The sequence below is a fragment of the Hyperolius riggenbachi genome, chromosome 9 (assembly GCF_040937935.1).
Source record: "Hyperolius riggenbachi isolate aHypRig1 chromosome 9, aHypRig1.pri, whole genome shotgun sequence".
Classification (NCBI taxonomy): domain Eukaryota; kingdom Metazoa; phylum Chordata; class Amphibia; order Anura; family Hyperoliidae; genus Hyperolius; species Hyperolius riggenbachi.
In genome coordinates, this window is record NC_090654.1 from 36,061,927 (window position 1) to 36,081,084 (window position 19,158).

Below are 19,158 nucleotides of genomic sequence, written 5' to 3' on the forward strand. Positions count from 1 at the left end.
TAAATCAGCACTTGAAGACTTTCACTTTGGTCTTTTATTCACATGCACAGTGAACAAAATACATTCAACATCCGTCTCAGTATATGAATGTAATTATAGCTCGGTGTATTCAAGCTCATGGTGCTGTGCAATGGAATCATCACAGGAGAGTGGGAGTGGAGTTACTTTGCGGCAAAGTTCCGACGAACTGTAGCCGTTTCAGAACAAAATCCCGTCCTTTGTCAAGTGATAAACACAGAATCTCCTCCCACAAATCAACGATTAGAAATAAATCTAAGGATCATGCAGTATCTACACATTTTGCTGAGATAGGAAATAGTGTTGCTCAATGCTAATTCCAAATATTGCAACAAATTCCTAAAATGAGAAGAGGAGGAGATAGGGAAAAGGCTCTTCTTAGAGCAGGAGGGAAATGTGTAGACTGACCTATTGCAATGCTCTTACAGGCCATGCTTCACTTCAACTTGGGCACAATCAATTCAACCAAGACTACACATTAAAATGTTTGCCATAGGCACTGTTTTTCCTAGATATGCTTCTGAGTAAAGGGGGGGGGGAGGTGCAGTGGGGCAGTAATAATGGAGGAATCAGTAGGTTGGGGCTAGGGATGGTCAATAGGATACATACAATTTCAAGCTGATGCAGAATTATGCACATTTTGTATGCAAATGTATGCAGCCTGAAAATGGTCCATGGCATGATTGGATTGGTCTATTTTCAAGATACATACATACATACATTTAAATACAAAGTGAGATGAGCTACAATAAGGGAAGAGGGGGGGGGGGGGGTCACAGTTGGCGGGGGGGGGGGGGGTGCACTGTGATGAGTAGTAGACCAATAATAGGGAAAGCATCTGTAGAGGTGGTAAAGGGGGAGACAAGTAGGGGTGAAATGGGAGGAGCCATAGCGTGGTGCAGGGGAGAGTAGGGAGGAGCTACACTGAGGGGGTATAATAAGAGGGGAGCATACTGGGGGTGATATTATGGTAAGAGGGGTAGTATGACAGAAGTACAGTAGATGTGCAGGGGGGGGGGGCACGAGGGGAGGAGTCACAGTGCTGAGGGGGCAGTGGGAGGAGCTACAAACTGGCCAGCTGTAGAAGCAGCAGGAAAGGGGTTGCGGGGGAACCCCGAGCCAAGCTGGGCACTCACCAGGGCCGCATGGAGCGGAGGACGGGGCGTGCAGGTCTTGCAGTCCGGGGTTCTTCTCTCTGGAAACTTTCCTTCTCTTCTTCACGCAGACACGAAAACTTTTCCGCCACTTCCGGCTCCGCCGAGCCTGACGTCGCAGTGACGTCACGGGCAGCGCCGCCATCTTGCCTTGCCCCGCCCACCGAAGCCTCGATCTGCCGTCGCCGTCGCCCATTGGCTGACGAGGCTGACCAGTAGCGCAGGGCGGCTTGGACGTTTGAAGTGTGAAGGAGCGGGAACTGGGAAGAGCTGAAGATGTCTGCTAAAAACATCCACTATTCCGACAAGTACGACGATGACTGCTACGAATACCGGTACGTCTCCCCCGCCGTGTCTACAGGAGCGCTGCTCCCATCTATGCTGCTGCGAGTATCGACCGCATGATGACGCCTGCACAGCTGCCCCTCATCTCACTGCAGCCAGGCATAAAGGATGACCCCCCCCTCCTTCCATAAACCTATCTCCATCACCCCAATACCAGCCTGGCTGCCCCCCTGTGCCTCACACATACCTCCATTACACCAATACCAGCCTGGCTGCCACCCTGTGCCTCACACATACCCCCAATACCAGCCTGACTGCCCCCCTGTGCCTCACACATACCTCAATTACACCAATACCAGCCTGGCTGCCCCCCTGTGCCTCACACATACCCCCAATACCAGCCTGGCTGCCCTCCTGTGCCTCACACATACCTCAATTACACCAATACCAGCCTGGCTGCCACCCTGTGCCTCACACATACCCCCAATACCAGCCTGGCTGCCCCCCTGTGTCTCACACACACCCGCAATACCAGCCCGGATGTCCCCTGTGCCTCACACATACCTACAATACAATCCTGGCTGTGCCCCGTACCTCACACATACCCCCCCCCCCCCCATTACTACAATATTAGCCTGACTATGAGAAAGGCTTCCCCCCTGTACTTCACACATCCCTCCAATACCAGCCTGGCTGCCCTCCTGTACCTGACACATCCCTCCAATACCAGCCTGGCTGCCCCACCTCAAACATACCTCTGTTACCCCAATGCCAAACTCGCTGCCTCCTGTACTGCACACATACCTTCATTACACCAATACCAGCCTGATTGCCCTCCTATATACCTCACACATACCTCCATTACCAGCCTGGTTGCCTCCTGTACCTCATACATACCTTTATTACACCAATACCAGCCTGACTGCCTACTGAACCTCACACATACCTCCATTACCAGCCTAGCTGCTCTCCTGTACCTCACACATGCCTCCATAACCACAAGTACCAGGCTGGCTGCCCCCTGTACCTCACATAATTCCTGTTTCACACCTAAAAGCTCTAAAGATTTCAGATTTTAAGCAAGCAATTTCAGAGTGTCAGCACTTATGCTTTCCTATACTTTCCAGAAAACTACAACTAAAAATGGTACATTCAGCTCCTTTGATGTGGGATATACTGGCAAAAACTGAAAACCTTTTTTGTAGCATTTTGTAGGATTGCAATTCTTGTCCTGCATTCCATTTAAAGCAGAATATAACCCTGCATTTCAACTTTGCTCTAAAACATTATTTACAGTATATTATATGCAACCAGCATTTTTTTTTTTTTTTACTAGACCAGCATTGGAAGGGTTACACAGACCTTTAAAGTTCCTGGAGATTTTTGCAGACGCATCGGAAGCTGACATAGATAAATTTTGTTTATATAAATGTATCTAAGTGTTGAATGTCTGACTGAGAAGGAGCTGGAGGACAGCCAAAGAGTGTGTAACATTTATCAATAGATACATTAACTAAATGGAATGTAACAATCTGAACTTCTGCATATCTCCACGGAACTTTAAACCTCTGTGTTTAACCCTTCCAATGCTGGTCTAGTAAAAAAAAAAGCTTTTTGCATATAATATGCTGTAAATAATGTTTTAGAGCAAAGTTGAAATGCAGGGTTATATTCCGCTTTAATTGCTATAACTCTGAAAATGCTGTAGGCAGTGCTTTTGAGATTTCTATAAATCACAAATACTAGTGGAAGAACCCTATTAGGCCTGGAACCCACTGAAAAACGCAAAACGCAACCGCTAGCGTTTTGTCTGAGCGGTTTGCAAGCGGATTCATGCACGTTTTGGGTTGTGTTTTGCAACATTGTATTTTTTTCCCCAGCGGTTGCGTAGCGTTTTGCGTTTTGCGTTTTTATCCTGATTGGTCCTGTGAATTATTTTTAATTTTGTTACAGTGTGCTGAACCGCAAAACGCTAGCAAAACCGCTCAGTTTAGGTTTTGCTGAGCGTTTCCGCTAGCGGTTCAATACTTTACATTGAAGCGCTAACGCTCCCAAAATGCTGCATGTCCTGCGTTTGCGTTTCTGAGAAACGCAAACGCTCCTGTGGAAGTTGCCCCATCCATTAACATTAGCCCAGCGTTTTGGCAAACTGCTAGCGTATCGCAGTGCTGCCAAAACGCTGCCAAAAGCGCTCCTGTGGGTTCCAGCCCTTAGGGTTCCATTGTTCTAGCGCTTTGCAAATCTACCAACAATCAGCAAGCACACAGAAAGCGGTGTTGGTGGGTCCTGGGGAGCTAGTATGGTTTAGGTGACAAGGTGGCAAAGTCCAAAGGGAACACAGTTCTCCAATCACAGCACCACTTGCAACTTTGAAGTGTTGTATTTGGCTGAATAGTGTGGGCACGGTTATTTATTACAACCTTTCCGAAACTGAAAAGTTGTAGTAGTGGGTGCGGTCATTGGAGAACTGTTGAAACATCAACCAATTGCGCTACCACAACTTAACTTGGGTATATGGAGGCTGCCGTATTTATTTCCTTTTAAGCAATACCAGTTGCCTGGCAACTCTACTGGCCTATTTGTCTGCAGCAGTGTCTGAATCGCGCCATAAACAAGCATGCAGCTAATCTTGTTAGATCTAACAATAATGTCAAATGCCTGATCTGCTGCATGCTTGTTCAGGGTCCATGGCTAAAAGTATTAGAGGCAGAGGATCAGCAGGATAGCCAGGCAAATGGTATTGCTTAAAAATAAGTAAATATGGCAGCCTCAATTGCCCTCTCACTCAGGGCTGTGGAGTCGGTCCAAAAATCCTCCGACTCCTCAGTTTAGGATTCCACCGACTCCACGACTCCGACTCCTCTAATTTGCATATTAAAATTTTGCTGATTAAAAGTATGTAACATGAAATTCGTCTCTTAACTGCCAACGCTTAGGAATTTTACAAGACAACTGAAGTGAGAAGGATATGTAGACTACTATATTTATTCCCTTTAGACTAAAACTAGTCCTTGGTAAGAGTACTTGTAAAAGGTACAAACCGGAACAAAGAACATCTATCAGGCCCTAGGCAATGTAACTGTGGGTACATGTAAGAATGATGTGCAGGTACTCTGCAGGGGAATAAGGGGATTGTAAACAGACAACACCTCTGTGTTCAATGTGCACAGCATTCTCAGTGGATTCCCTGCAGCTCTGTGGGGAGTGCATATGTAGAGTATAGTACTACTGTGTAACAAAGTAAACCTGAGACAGATGAAATTAAAGTTTTATACATACCTGGGGCTTCCTCCAGCCGCCTTCAGGATAATCAGTCCCTCGTTGTCCTCCTCCACCACCTGGATCTTCTGCTATGAGTCCAGGTACTTGAGCCAGTCAGGCGTAGTGCGCATGCACACACTCCGCCGCCAGGAGCATACTACACCTGTGCAGCACTATTGCGCAGGTGCAGAATGTTCCTGGCTGTGGGAGCGGCATGCGGCCGGACAGCGCTGACTGGCTGAATTACCAGGACTCATAGCAGAAGATACGGGAGGTGGAAGACAGCGAGGCACTGATTAGCCTGAAGGGGGCTGGAGGAAGCCCCAGGTATGTATAAAACTTTACTTTTCATCCGTCTCAGTTACTCTTTAATTTGTAGTCACCAAACCAAATTTTAATAACCTATCAAATTATTTGATTTCATCAGCAAAGGGAATGCATACATTTGCATAAATCAGCATCAATGCAGAATTATTTCCATCTCGTTGACCATCTCTATTAGTGACACAGCTACGCATCAGGCTTTATTCTTACAGCATAGATGTTATTTAGTATATATAAGAGATTCCTGTGTACACATCATATATACAGTCACAATCAGATATGTATATCTGACCTTAAAGGGAAGGTTCAGGGAGGGTGGGTAAAAAATAAAAATCAAATTCCACTTACCTGGGGCTTCCTCCAGCCCGTGGCAGGCAGGAGGTGCCCTCGCCGCCGCTCCGCAGGCTCCCGGTGGTCTCCGGTGGGGCGCCCGACCTGGCCAGGCCGGCTGCCAGGTCGGGCTCTTCTGCGCTCCAAGGCCCGGAACTTCTGCGTCCCACGCCGGCGCTCTGACGTCATCGGACGTCCTCCGGGCTCTACTGCGCATGCGCAGAACTACTGCGCATGCGCAGTAGAGCCCGGAGGACGTCCGATGACGTCAGAGCGCCGGCGTGGGACGCAGAAGTTCCGGGCCTTGGAGCGCAGAAGAGCCCGACCTGGCAGCCGGCCTGGCCAGGTCGGGCGCGCCACCGGAGACCACCGGGAGCCTGCGGGGCGAGGGCACCTCCTGCCTGCCACGGGCTGGAGGAAGCCCCAGGTAAGTGGAATTTGATTTTTATTTTTTGCCCACCCTCCCTGAACCTTTCCTTTAAAAATACAGGGACTGCTTTATTGAAGCAGCACAAGTAACTAATTTTGATTGGTTTATTTCATTTTTGTGGACTAAGCATAGCTATTACTGTATACTGTATGTACATTATTTTTAATGACTATTATCTGAGAAATAGAACATTTTATCATATTTTCTATTTTAATTACAGTTACAAATTCATTAGGAGTCGGTGCATTTTGTCCCGACTCCGACTCCAGGCACCCAAAATTGCCCGACTCCACGACTCCGACTCCACGACTCCGACTCCACAGCCCTGCTCTCACTTCAGTTGTCCTTTAAGGTTTCCCGCTGGGTCACCTAAACCATTCTAGCTCGGGTCCCGGCCCTTGTGGTGGTTTTTTTTGTTTTTGTTTTTTTCTCTTTTTTTTTGCTTAGCACATCAGGTTTGTTGAGAAAAGCATAAAATGGACATATTGCAATATTAGAACGCTGCACATGAAAATGCAGACTGATGGTACAGTAAATAAGTGGCAAAGGGCAATATAACAGTACAAGGTGTTCACCAAGTCTGCATAAAAGTCCACAACTCAATAGAACTGCACAAATCAAACCTGACATGTTAGAGTAATAATCAAAACATCATTAAACAAAAATAACAATAAATAAAGAGTGAGGGCTGGAACCCACAGGAGCGCTTTTAGCAGCGTTTTGGCAGCACTGCGATACGCTAGCAGTTTGCCAAAACGCTGTGCTAATGTTAATGGATGGGGCAACTTCCACAGGAGCGTTTGCGTTTCTCAGAAACGCAAACGCAGGACCTGCAGCATTTTGGGAGCGTTAGCGCTTCAATGTAAAGTATTGAAACGCTAGTGGAAACGCTCAGCAAAACCTAAACTGAGCGGTTCTGCTAGCGTTTTGCGGTGCAGCGCAATGTAACAAAATGAAAAATTATTCACACGACCAATCAGGATAAAACCGCAAAACGCAAAACGCTACGCACCCGCTGGGCAAAAAAATACAATGTTGCAAAACGCGACCGCAAACGCGCATGAATCCGCTTGCAAACCGCTGTTACAAATTGCTAGCGGTTGCGTTTAGCGTTTGCGGTTTGCAGTGGGTTCCAGGCCTTAGTGGCCCTTGTAATTTTTCACAAAACAGAATCACTCCAGTGGGAGATAATACATAGGAATGCATTAGCGAGAGCTTTTCAAGACCCTAGCAATTAAAAATGTGCTGAAAAGCGCTCATGCTGTGAAATGGCCCTGCCCGACAAGTACTGTACCAGTACTTGACTTCTACTGTTGTCCAGTGACCAATCCTCTCATTTTCATTTCCTCCTCATTTGTTACGTTGATTGTTTACCATGTGTATTTCTGCATGCCAGATGTCTTTTTCAATCACCGCTTCTTTCAGCTGTTGCATAGGCATGTTCCTAGCTTCACATATGCTCTCTATCCATCTTAGCCTCAGCTGTCCTCTTCTTCTTTGTTGCTCTCAATTTTTCGAAGCATTGAAGATTTCTCCAAAGAATCTGGTCTTCTCATTATGTGACCAAAATATTTTCTGCCCACTGAGCTATAATTAAACCCTGGCATCAAAATTGCTGCTTTAATTTACACTTTTGTGTATAAATATAGGCTATGGTCTATATTAGTTGTACACTTGTGATTTCCTGTTAATAAGATAATGAAGCAATGGTAGAGTACTCCTCTGAGTCAAAAGTTGGCTGTGCCCAGGTCGGTCTATCAGCACTGCAGATCAATACAAGATTCCAAAAGATCTCACCATCCAGTATATAGTATTAATGCTCTTTATTGTGCGAAGACATCACAGTATACAGACGGCAGCATTGTTTCGAAGCAACCGCTTCTTTGTCAAGCTCTGCTGTGTGTGTACAAAGTCAAACTGACATAGCTTCCATTTATGTAGCAAACATGGGTTTCAGACAGCCCATAGCATGAGCTAATTGCTCTAACCAATCGCTACGGTCCGTTCTTTGTCAAACCTGATGGAGAACTTAGTGGCTGTGTGCCCATAGGATACTCCACATGGACGCCTCCCCACACTCCAATTGATCAGCCACATGGACACCCGCCCCCACGTCACACCCAGCTGGCTGCCCCTGCAGCGGATCTGATGGGGGACAGTGCAGGGCCATGTGGAAAGGAGCAGCGCTGCCACACCAAGCCATCTCTGAGTGACGGCAGGTAGGGCCAGTATTCTCCAGCCCCGCATGTCTCTAGTAGATGTAAATAGAGACACGTGTCCAGGTGGCGACCAATGAGCCCAGGCTAAACAGTTTAAAGATATTAGATCATGCGATGTGCTGTACTCGATTGCAAAGCTATGTGATGCTCTGATCGCACAGCCACTAGCTGCATTGCGGTGCTCCAATCTCATAGCGAATGCGCAGTATGTCTGCTTGGTCGCCTTGCGAACGAGCTCCCTGGCGACTCCATATGACGTGAGCATGGTCGCAGGGCACCCAAACAGATATACTGCGCATCAGAGGTCGCCGAGCAGCAGTATCAGAACGGGGCAAATTGGAGGAGAAAGGAGGGTGACGCCAGGGCATGGGAGGTGCAGTAAGCTTCGGCAAACTCCCCCACACAGCAATTTTTTATAGAATTGGCGCTAAAATATGCTTTAAAAACGATTGCATTTTTATTCAAGGGAACCAGAGACGAAGCACCCTCCTGTATTTTACTATGTATATCAGTGGGAACATTAGAGAAAACACCTACCAAGTTTTCTGTTTCATTCTGCACTGCACAGCTTGCTTCTAATCAGCCGTGATAAAATCCCCGACTGAGCATTCAGTCTGGCTTTGTTCAGGAATATTTATAGCTCAGTCTGTATTCTCTCATGTCTTTTCAAGTCCAAGTCTGCCTCCTGCTGGCTCTGCTCAGGAATCATTGTAGCTGTGTCATTATAGCAAAGCCAGACTGAATGCTCAGTCGGGATTTTATCAGGGCTGATTAGAAGCAAGCTGTGCAGTGCAGAATGAAACAGAAAGCATAGTAGGTGTTTTCTCTAATGTACCCACTGATCTATATGGGAAAATACATGAGGGTGCTTTGTGGTTCACTTTAAAGGGAGCAAAGACGAAGGATAGTTGAAAAGTGAAAAAAGATTTTATACATCCCTGGGGCTTTTACCAGCCCCATAAGCCTGGATCGCTTCCACGCCACTGTCCTCCGCTGCCTCTGTCGCCGGTACCGGGTCCCGTCACTTCCGCCGGACACGACCAGTTGTACACATGCGCAGAGGCCCCCCCCCCCAGTCTGTACGTCGGCGCAGTACAGAGGGAGCGCTCTGCGCTTGCGTCGACTGACTGAAATTACGGGACCCGGTACCGGCGGACAGAGGCAGTGGAGGATGGTGGCGCGGGAGCGATCCAGGCTGATGAGACTGGAGGAAGCCCCAGGTATGTATAAATTTAGTATCCTCTTCGTCTCTGGGTCTTTTTAAGAGTGAAATTTTGCATTAAATTGATTGGTAAAGCAGATTTTATCTACTAAATTAAGCATTAGAGCATGGCATAGTCAAGCAGACATGTAATCTGCCCGCCCCACCAAAAAGTTACACCACGCTTTACCACAGCAGCGTGCATGTTCTCCCAGTAATGTGCATGGGCCTAATGGAGTAATGGGCGGTGCACCCTTGGCACCAGGACTGGTAAAATTTACTGTGCTGCCTGCGCACTGCAGAACTACTTGCCTTTCTTGTATCGGGCTCATGATTTCCTGTATTGGCAAATTTACTCCTATACTGACTAGTCTGCCACACACTACAGAATATCCTGTCAGTTATTCCCAGAGCATTATGTATCCCTGACATTGCTGAATCATGCTCAGTTTTCTCTGTGTCAAAGTGCAAACTAAACTGTTAAAAATGACTGAGGGCACTGTTCACCTAAGCTTGCAGCATCCAGAATAACCAGCACAATCAGTTTTACCATGCTACTTTTATTTCCTCTTGCTGGCTGCACTAAAGTGCATATCTGTACACAAGGAAGGTCTGTCCTGAGTAGCAATCTCACATTTTAGGATATAAAAGCTGCATTATCTCCTCCTGTCCTATATTATATAGCTGTCTGTATGCTTTATTATACTTCTCCATTCATCGTTTCCTCTGTTAAAACTGACTTTTATTGTTTGTTATAGAATCGCAGACAGTTACGCATTTCTCTGGTGTCTCAGATGGGTTGTGTATATTTACTGTTCTGGCTGAGACTGTGTGTCAGTGTCAAATAGGGCTGCACGGTAAATCATTTTAAAATCGTGGCACGACCATTACGTAATCGTCAAAGCAGCAACTCTGCAACCCTCCGCGTATAATCATAGCACATCTTACCTTCCGGAATCCCCCCGCAGCCTCTTTCTACTTCCTCTCCCAGGCGTCAGTCACGTTGGTAACAGCACCCCCTGTGATGACGTAACGCATGTTATCACAGGGGGTGATGGACGGCTGGGAGAGGAAGAAGATAGAAGCTGCCAGTGTCATCCCAGAATGTAAGTTGTTACTACGCTATGCCTGCTCTCCCCTGCTGCTACACCTATGCTGCCTGGCTACCTGCACTGGAGGCACCTACCTAGCTAACCTATACTGGGGGCAACTATACTGGCTGTGACTACCTACACTGGGGGCACCTACCTGGCCAACCTATACGGGAGGCATTGTAATTTTAGTGTTACAGCTTGTTTTGAAGAAAATCGTGAATAAAATTGATCACAATTTTTGAGAGAAAAATTGCAGTTATTATGCAACCCTACTGTCGAAGCATGCTGCTACTTGTAGTGCCACATAAGGACACTGTAGCTAAATAGCTTTGTTTTTAGGAAGGCTATATTCTCTGATGTGCAGTAGGTGGTGCTGTGTACTCTAGGATTTAGAAGCTGGATACAGTCGGCAACACACAATTCTAAATTTTGTTGCATCTCTATTCAAATCATGGCAGCTACGGTACTATTGTTTGTAGTGTTTTACCGCCCTGTGTTTATAACTCTTTCCTGTTTGGTAGGCATGTCATGTTGCCGAAGGATATTGCCAAGCTGGTACCCAAGACGCACCTAATGTCAGAAACAGAATGGCGGAATTTGGGTGTGCAGCAGAGCCAGGGATGGGTGCACTACATGATTCATGAACCAGGTGAGTACAAAGGCAGTCTTTTCCTAGTGAAGAGTACATATTCATTATAAGCATTTGCACACTCAGAACGATGTGCAGTGACGCACTAGTGCAAGCAGAAGTTAACCAGTTCTGCTTCAGTTTGGGCTGCACTCGTTTTGATAAATCTCCACACATTACTTTTTTTCCTTTCAGACTGTAATAAAAACACTAGTTGCAGTCAATATTAGTTTAATGCTAGTAGTTTAAATTGGAAGTATTGTATCTGAAGGTTACAGTAATTTTTATTAGGGCAAGTTCACATTAGATAATAATGGCCTCAATTCACTAAGCTTATCTCCTGTCTTTAATAACGTTTCTAGAGTGATCACCATGATGATGAAGCATATTGTATTCAGGAAACCTTTTACCTCAGGCAAACCTAAAGTCAACTCTTCTGTCTTTAACTTAACTCTTCAATCCTTAAAATAACTCCAGAGTTGAAGACAGGCTGTTTATTAACTGCATGTGAAATTAACTACAGAGAAGGTAACTTAAGGAATGAAGAGCTAAGATAACTCTCTCACTGTGTGGTGGTACGTTTTCACTTGCCTTATTATCTCCAGCATCATCTTAGTGAATTGAGGCCCATGTTGCATTCTGACATGCCATTCATGTCTTCCGTTGCAGTGTCTGTCTGTTTGTAACGGAAGCATGCCATGTATCAAATGAATGACAGTGGAATCTTGTCTGGAAAAATGTGCTGCAGAACATATCCACGGCTGAATGCAAGGGCCAACAACACAACGGATGTGTGAAAGGGCCCACAGGACAGCATGGGCACTTTCTTCATGTCTATACCGTGTCATTTACCCTCTGTTAAAGAGGAATTGCAGTGAGAATAATGTAATTAAAAAAAAAGTGCTTCATTTTTACAATAATTATGTATAAATGATTTAGCCAGTGTTTGCACATTGTAAAATCTTTCTTCTCCCTGATTTACAGTCTGACATTTATCACATGCTGACATCTTTACTGCTGGCTGGTGATGTCACTGGAAGGAGATGCTGCTTGCTTTTTTGGCAGTTGGAAACAGCTGTAAACAGCTATTTCCCACACTGCAACGAGGTTCACAGACAGGAAACTGCCAGGACCATGGTCCTCAGTTTCCTGTGGGAGGAGTTTCACCACAATATCAGCCATACAGAGCCCCCTGAGGATCCGTTTGTGAAAAGGAAAACATTTCTCATGGGAAAGGGGGTATTAGCAACTGATTGGGATGAAGTTCAGTTCTTGGTCATTGGCCTGAGCCCAAGAAGAGGGAAGCCTCTGGATCCTGCAGAGAATTCCCACATCCTCCTGGCCTGCACAGTTGCTGCAAGTGGACTCTGGAACGTTTCTGCCTGCGCGAGTACGGTCACGCCTGTACCGTAATCCGGAGTCTATCATGCACTAGTTACGTAGCACTACTCCATAGGCGCAGTCATATTCTCTTGGGCAGCATCTAGAGGGTTCTTGGCAGTGGCGGTAGGTGCGAGGAGGACATAGGAAGCCACCGGAGGATACCTTCCCTAGTTAGAGCCTGAGCCCACTAACGCAGTTGTGTCCACTTTTCAGCACCTATAAAATTGATGTTGCTGAAAAGCTGACACAACTGCGTTAGTGGGCTCAGGCCCTGTGTATTATAATTTTTTTTTTTTGGGGGGGGGGGGTAGGTTTGTCACAGGTTTATTTTAAAGTGCACCAGAGCTGTCCCAGAAAGAGGATTGATACACACCTGTGACTTCCTCCAGCAGCATAAACACTTCTGAGTTCCTCGCAATCCTCCCACGGTCTGCCGTTCAGCTCCGATCAGCCTCGTGTCAGTCAGGGCCTTCTGCACATGGGCGGACCTGACACAGCTGTACGGCAGACTGCGGGGGGACAGCAAGGGACTCTGATGTGTTTATGCTGCTGGAGGAAGCCGTGGGTGAGTATCAAATCTACTTTCAGGGACCGCTCTGGTTTCCTTTAAAAATCAGGGCAGCAAACAGGGGCCTTCAAAGCTTTGCTGGTCGGCCCCATAATATGTAGTTATGCCCCAGGAATTATACACAATTGTGTGTACCTTTCCTAGGACTGCCTCTTACTTGGATTAATTTACCCACCGACCTAGCCCGACCTTTTTTTTTTTTTTTTGTTTTTTTTTTTGTTTACCTTGTATAACTTTTTTTTTGTTTTTGTCCTGTGTTGTATAAGCTTGTTGCGTTATACGTTACATGTGTCATCCTCTGTACCTTGTATGTATTTATTGTCCAGAGCTGTGTACCGGTAATATGTTGTCGCTTTATAAATGCAATAAAAATACATTTTACAATTGTATCATTACTTCCAACATGTCTTATCTGATTTCCAGTATATTTTAAATAGAAGTGATCGGAAAACAATCGGATATTAATTGGCAATCAGATCGGACATGTTGGAAATGATTGATCTGCCAGAAAATCTCATAGTGTGTACCTAGCAGTTGGGAACCTTGCCAGCTCCACTATTAGTAAGATCTGATCTCTCTCCTTTCTTCCATCAGAGCCCCACATCCTGCTGTTCCGTCGGCCTCTACCCAACAGGAAGTGTTGATCCCAGGCTCTCCTGTCCTGCTGATGACTGCATGCACCTTCTCCTGTTGTATTTATATACTGTCTGCATTTTCATGTTGTATGTTACACTGCTGCTACATGGCAGATTATCTGTAATTACTATACATGTATCTCTTGTCACTTATACACTGCCAATGTATATCCCTACTCTGGTCTACTGTGTGGCTCCTTGTGGGGCCCGGTTTACTCCGGCTCTCGGTCTGGAACAACGTAATTGATCCTGCAAACCTGGACTGGAATTATTAAAAATTGCTATTGGTGGCGATCTTCAGCCCTCACTTGGGTTATAACAGACCATAGTAAGACTTGACAAATGTTAATAAGTTAGCAGTTGTGTAATGTGGGAGGCTTGTGCATGTACTTATTGTGAGAATTCTTAAAGGACAACTGTAGCGAGAGTTATAGAGGCTACCATATTTATTACCCCTTAAATACCAGTTGCTTGGCTGCCCTGCTGATCTATTTGGATGCAGTAGTGTCTGAATAACACCAGAAAACAAGCATGCAGGTAATCTTGTCAGTTTTGACATTAAGGTCGGAAACACCTGATATGCTGCATGCTTGTTCAGGGTCTATGATTAAAAGTATTATAGACAGATGATCAGCAAGACAGCCAGGCAACTGGTATTGCACAAAAGGAAAAAATGTCAGCCTCCCTACAGTTGTCCTGTAAAGAAAACCTGAAATAAGAGGGCTATGGAGGCCACCATATTTATTTCCTTTTAAACAATACCAGTTGCCTGGCAGCCCTGCTGGTTTCTTTGGCTGCAGTAGTGTCTGGATCATACACCTGAAATAAGCATGTGGCTAATCTAGTCAGACTTCAGTCAGGAACATCTGATCTGCTGCATGCTTGTTCAGGGTCTATGAGTATTAGAGGCAGATGATAAGCAGGACAGCCATGCAACTGGAAAGGAAATGAATATGGCAGCCTCCATATCCCTCTGTTACGGTTACCTTTTAGTAATGGGTGGGGGGCAGCTTTGCGGGGCTGCTTATGTTTTTCAGCGCAGAAGAACCTAGTAAATGATGCTCCTAGAGATCTCTTGTACATATTCGTATACAGTGTTTAATGCTGGCATATTCTAGGAAGGGACCATCTACTTCTCGGTCATAAATTCTGTCTTGCCTTATATTGTTAGTGTTATTTTTATGTTTATCTGCTATTAGGAGGCTCCCAGAGTGTTGCACTGCCACTGTGCAATGATACTGCTCCTACCTTATTATATATTGCGTTACAGTGCTGCTCGATGGGGAGTACCGTCTCTAACTTTTATAGATCTTTGTTGTAGATGCACTATTTTAGTCTGTAGTCAGACCTGTATGCATCCTGTAATGGGTTACTGTCATGATGGTGTCAGAAGACAGAGCCTCGGTGTCCTCTGGTGGTCACCAAGCATCTGAGTCATTGAGCCAGTGGACAGTGTTCATGTGAGGCCCAGTGCGCACCGACCGGTTTTAGCAGCGATCCGCCAACCGCATCCGCATGTGAAAACGCTTGGGTAATGTATTTCAATAAGATGGTGCACACTGAGCGGTTTTAGCAGCGATTTGCCTGTGAAAAGCTTGGGTAATGTATTTCAATGAGATGGTGCACATCAGCGGTTTGCGGTTTTTAGCAAACCGCAAATGTGCCTCCTGCTGCACGTTTGCGGTTTGCAGAAGCGTTTCTGCCTCAATGTAAAGTAAAGGAAAAACGCAAACCGCTCTGGAAAAACGCTACATCAGAGCAGTTTTCCAGGCATTTTTGTTACAGAAGCTGTTCAGTAACAGCTTTTGCTGTAACAATATGTGTAATCTGCTACACAAAAATGCTCCCAAAAATGCTAGGCATGTTTAGAAATGTCTCTAAACATACCTAGAATCGCTCTGAAATCTGCTCCAAAAACCGCTAGCGTTTTGAGGATCTGCTAGAGGTTTTGGTGTGCACTGGGCCTTAGATGCAGATGGAATGCCTACGCAATTTCTGACTTGCTAGAAAACCTTTTTTCATGTAGAATCTTCAAGCGACTGCCTGTACTGAGGCTTAACAACATTTTATTTTGGAGCAATTCCAATCTGCTTATAAAACTCCACTATTATCTTATCATAGAACACCTGATGAGAGGGATATGGAGGCTGCCATATTTATTTTTTATACACAATACCAGTTGCCTGGCAGTCCTGCTGATCTTTCAGGTATCCGTGTCTAAATTGCACACACCTGGAAAAACCTGCAGCTAATCCAGTCAGAAAAAACTTAATCTGCATGCTTGTTCAGGGGCTATGGCTAAAAGTATTAGAGGCAGAGGATCAGCAGGACAGCCGGGTAATTTACATTCTTTCAAAGAAATTAAATATGGCAGCCTTTTATATTACTCTCAGGTGTCATATAATGGACCACTATTGAGAAAAATCATAAAATAAATGTTTATACATACAATGTATAAAGTGTTTGTTTTTGCATAATTGCCTCCATGTCAAGGTGACATAAAGTAGGTAGTAATAATCTGAAAAGTCTGACAGGTTTTGGACTAGTCCATCTCCTCATGAGGGATCTGCAGTACTTCATTCTTTACAAAAGCACTTCTGGGACTGAACCTCTACACATATGCCAGCAATCCTTTATCCTCCTCATGTGGACTCTATTCTGGTAGTTTGCCATTCCCATCCAGGAAGTATTTTTGTAAATTGAGGAAATCTTGATATTCCCCATAAGTAGATGGACTAGTCCAAAACCTGTCAGATTTTTACTACCAACTTTGAAGGCATGTCGGCACTGAATCTGAATATAGAAAGGACCCACCCCCCTAAGGGATAGAGGTTGAGAATCGTGTGAATAGTTGGGTTAGGGTGACAAGCTACCGCTGTGGGCACTTACACCTGCTGCTCTAAATGGAGAAGATGGTGGCGCACATACAGATAAGGCGCCAGGATGCAGCAGCCACTGGAAGGTAAGTAATGCTTGCTGCACAATTCTCCCCAATGGCCTGCAGTATTTACAGACCTTCTTTAGGGGGAGGTTTGTTCCATATATTTTTATAAATCCGTTTCAAGATCCCTTTTATAGACCGCCAAGTAAGAAAAAGAGATAATTTGTAATTCATTTGCTCTGGGACAAATGGACATCTTATACAGTATGTATGTGTTTTAAACTCTACAGTTTTTTCACAATAGTGGTCTTTTAAATCTTGACATAGGAATAGAAAGGGCCCATACCCTACTAAGCTTACAGCCTATTTGCTTTCATGCCTGGGACCCACTTGCAGCATTTTGCAAGATGGTTGTGTTTTTAAAAAAAAAAAAAACGCTTTCTTGTTCACTTGAATGAGAATCCCGCCACAATTGCTGATTTTTCAAAATTGCTGCAAATAATTTGTCAATTTTGCTGGGAATCTCATTCAAATGAATTGGAGAGCGTTTTTCAAAATGCAAAACACTGCCCAGGCCATAATCCATGTTCCTCCCTTTGGGTCCACTTTTGTATTAAAAAAAAAAAAAAAGTTTCTTTACTGTATACAAGTTAGGAAATATTGTGTGACAAACAAGTTCTCCGGTTCCATAGCAAGCAAAGTAAAGGCTGTCATTTCTCTATGTACACCACTATGATTGGAGACCTTTGTAGCTGGAATTTATTTTTATCTATCAATCTAATGCTGGATCGCACAATAAAGAAACATCTCGATTTCATTCTTCTTGTTCATTGTGTGCTTTCAGATATTTGGCCCAGGATGTAAAAGTGTGTGTGTGTGTGTGTGTGTGTGTGTGTGTGTGTGTCCGTGACCCATAGACAGCAGGTTGTCTGATTATACAAAGATAATGAGGAGAAGTGGAAAGGTCACCTTGTGATTTTTGGCTGGAAGTAATTTTGTAAGGAGCTTCTGTTCTGGCTGGCCATGAAGAAATGACTTGAGGAACAAACAATTAAGCTGACCATACATCAGGCGATGATGGGTGGATTGACCAAGAGAAAGTTTTCTCTGATTGGAGCGAGATCTGTTGCCTGCCTATTCAACGCAGGCCAATTCCCAATCGGTTTCAGCATGAAATATCTCAGGAATCGGCCTTGTGGTGCTGTCTTTAATGCTAAATATGCCCTATGCAGTATACTTTAACTGTTGGTGTCCACCGATGGCTCCGTTCTCTGCACATACATGTATATGCCAGTACCCATGTGGGACGCCTCTATGTCCATGGGGGATGGGATGCGCAGGCAAAGTATACTGCATGAGACAGCATTGGGGTTCTGTCGCGTTTGTGCTGACATTGCATTCCATTACCACCACACACTCAAGCAAGCATGTTAGCCCTACATCTTGCAGCTTGTCCAAGCGATACATGTGACCAATTTTGGCCTGAAATTGCTCACATCGTCGCTTGTGCATGCTCTTGGTGGCACCAATTTTCATCAGTTCTGATGGAATCGTATGGTCGAGAGGCTGCTAAGTCGCTTGATGTAAGGCCACATTTTGTCCAGTACAGGCACAGCTCTCAAAACAACAGTTTGCATTTGTTCTGACAGACGTCTTTACAGGTATTTTGTGTTGTGTGCCTGTCAAAACCTTGGTGACAAGCAGTTGGACTTAGCATAATGTTTGCTCTGTCCCACAGTGAAGCGAGTAGCCACTCAATGAGGGGTCAGATGCAAATGGTATGCAGCTTGAATTGGGCCAATCAAATGAACTTTCTGACAATTCTGTTTGGTCCAGTTCCAAGCTTCACACAATCTTCAATGCAAGCGGGAATTCTTAGCATCTCAAGCAGCCAGGTTGCTCCTGGCTAATTGCTGTGAACCTCTCAGACAGTGTTTTATGAACATGAAAAATCAAGTGAATCCCCAGAAATGCATTGTTTTGTTTTTGGTGTCCAATAAAACTCTTAAAAGAAAAAAAAAACCCTCATGAGGTAAGACTGTTCTTTATTATACCAGCCATTATCCTGACACATCAGTGAGGCACCTCCTCCCTCCCAGTATATCGCTAGTAGGTATTATTCACCCTGTTGCAGACACACAGTACAAAACCATTATGATTAACCATAATTGTTTCCCAGAACGTCATTGGACAGCACCCCTGGTGAGACTTGTCTCCCTCCCAATCGTGGACAGGAACTGCAAAAGAAAAGATTTGCATAACAAATAGGCAGCCATACATAAGCCACTAGCTTACCATGAGTAACTCAGTTCAGTTTCCTGTCCCGGACGGGAATGCAGAGGAGAGGTCTCCAGGATGCTATCCATGACAGGTGGTCGGGGGCAACGTCTTTCAGGGCTCCAGGCATGCTGTACAGTGGACAGTCGGAGCCCTGCAGCGTGGAGGAGGCTTCTCCGTACGAGGCAGCAGAGATATAGCGCAGGTGCGCTTTCAGACCAAGGTACTTCCGGGTCAACCCGGAAGTCGTCACGCACGGCGTCCAGCGTGACTGATCGGGCGGCAGGGGCCGCGGCGGTGATTGCGAATCAGCAGCAGCTGATTCGCTGAGGTAATTTGCAAATAAGCGCGGCAGGGGCTGCGGGGATAAGTAGGTAATTACGCATAACAATTAAGCGGCAGGTGCCGCGACGAGGTAATCCAGAAATGAATTATGCTAATGGGCTAGTCAACTGAGCCCTGTTGTTCAT

At 45.3% G+C, this 19,158-nt stretch overlaps 2 protein-coding genes across 3 annotated transcripts in view; one reads left to right on the plus strand and one right to left on the minus strand.

Moving 5' to 3' along the window:
• Positions 1-1,308, minus strand: part of SHC1 (SHC adaptor protein 1) — a 66,261-nt gene extending 64,953 nt beyond the window's left edge. For both annotated transcript variants that reach the window (XM_068252502.1, XM_068252501.1), the window contains exon 1: positions 1,155-1,308. The gene's annotated coding sequence lies outside the window, so the exon portion shown is untranslated. The remainder of the gene's footprint in view (positions 1-1,154) is intronic.
• CKS1B (CDC28 protein kinase regulatory subunit 1B) lies at positions 1,139-17,228 on the plus strand. The gene is made up of 3 exons (XM_068252505.1): positions 1,139-1,507; positions 10,838-10,965; positions 13,490-17,228. The coding sequence occupies exons 1-3, from the start codon at positions 1,449-1,451 to the stop codon at positions 13,537-13,539; spliced, it is 237 nt and encodes a 78-aa protein (XP_068108606.1). The 5' UTR covers positions 1,139-1,448; the 3' UTR covers positions 13,540-17,228.
• The last annotated feature ends 1,930 nt before the right edge of the window (positions 17,229-19,158 follow it).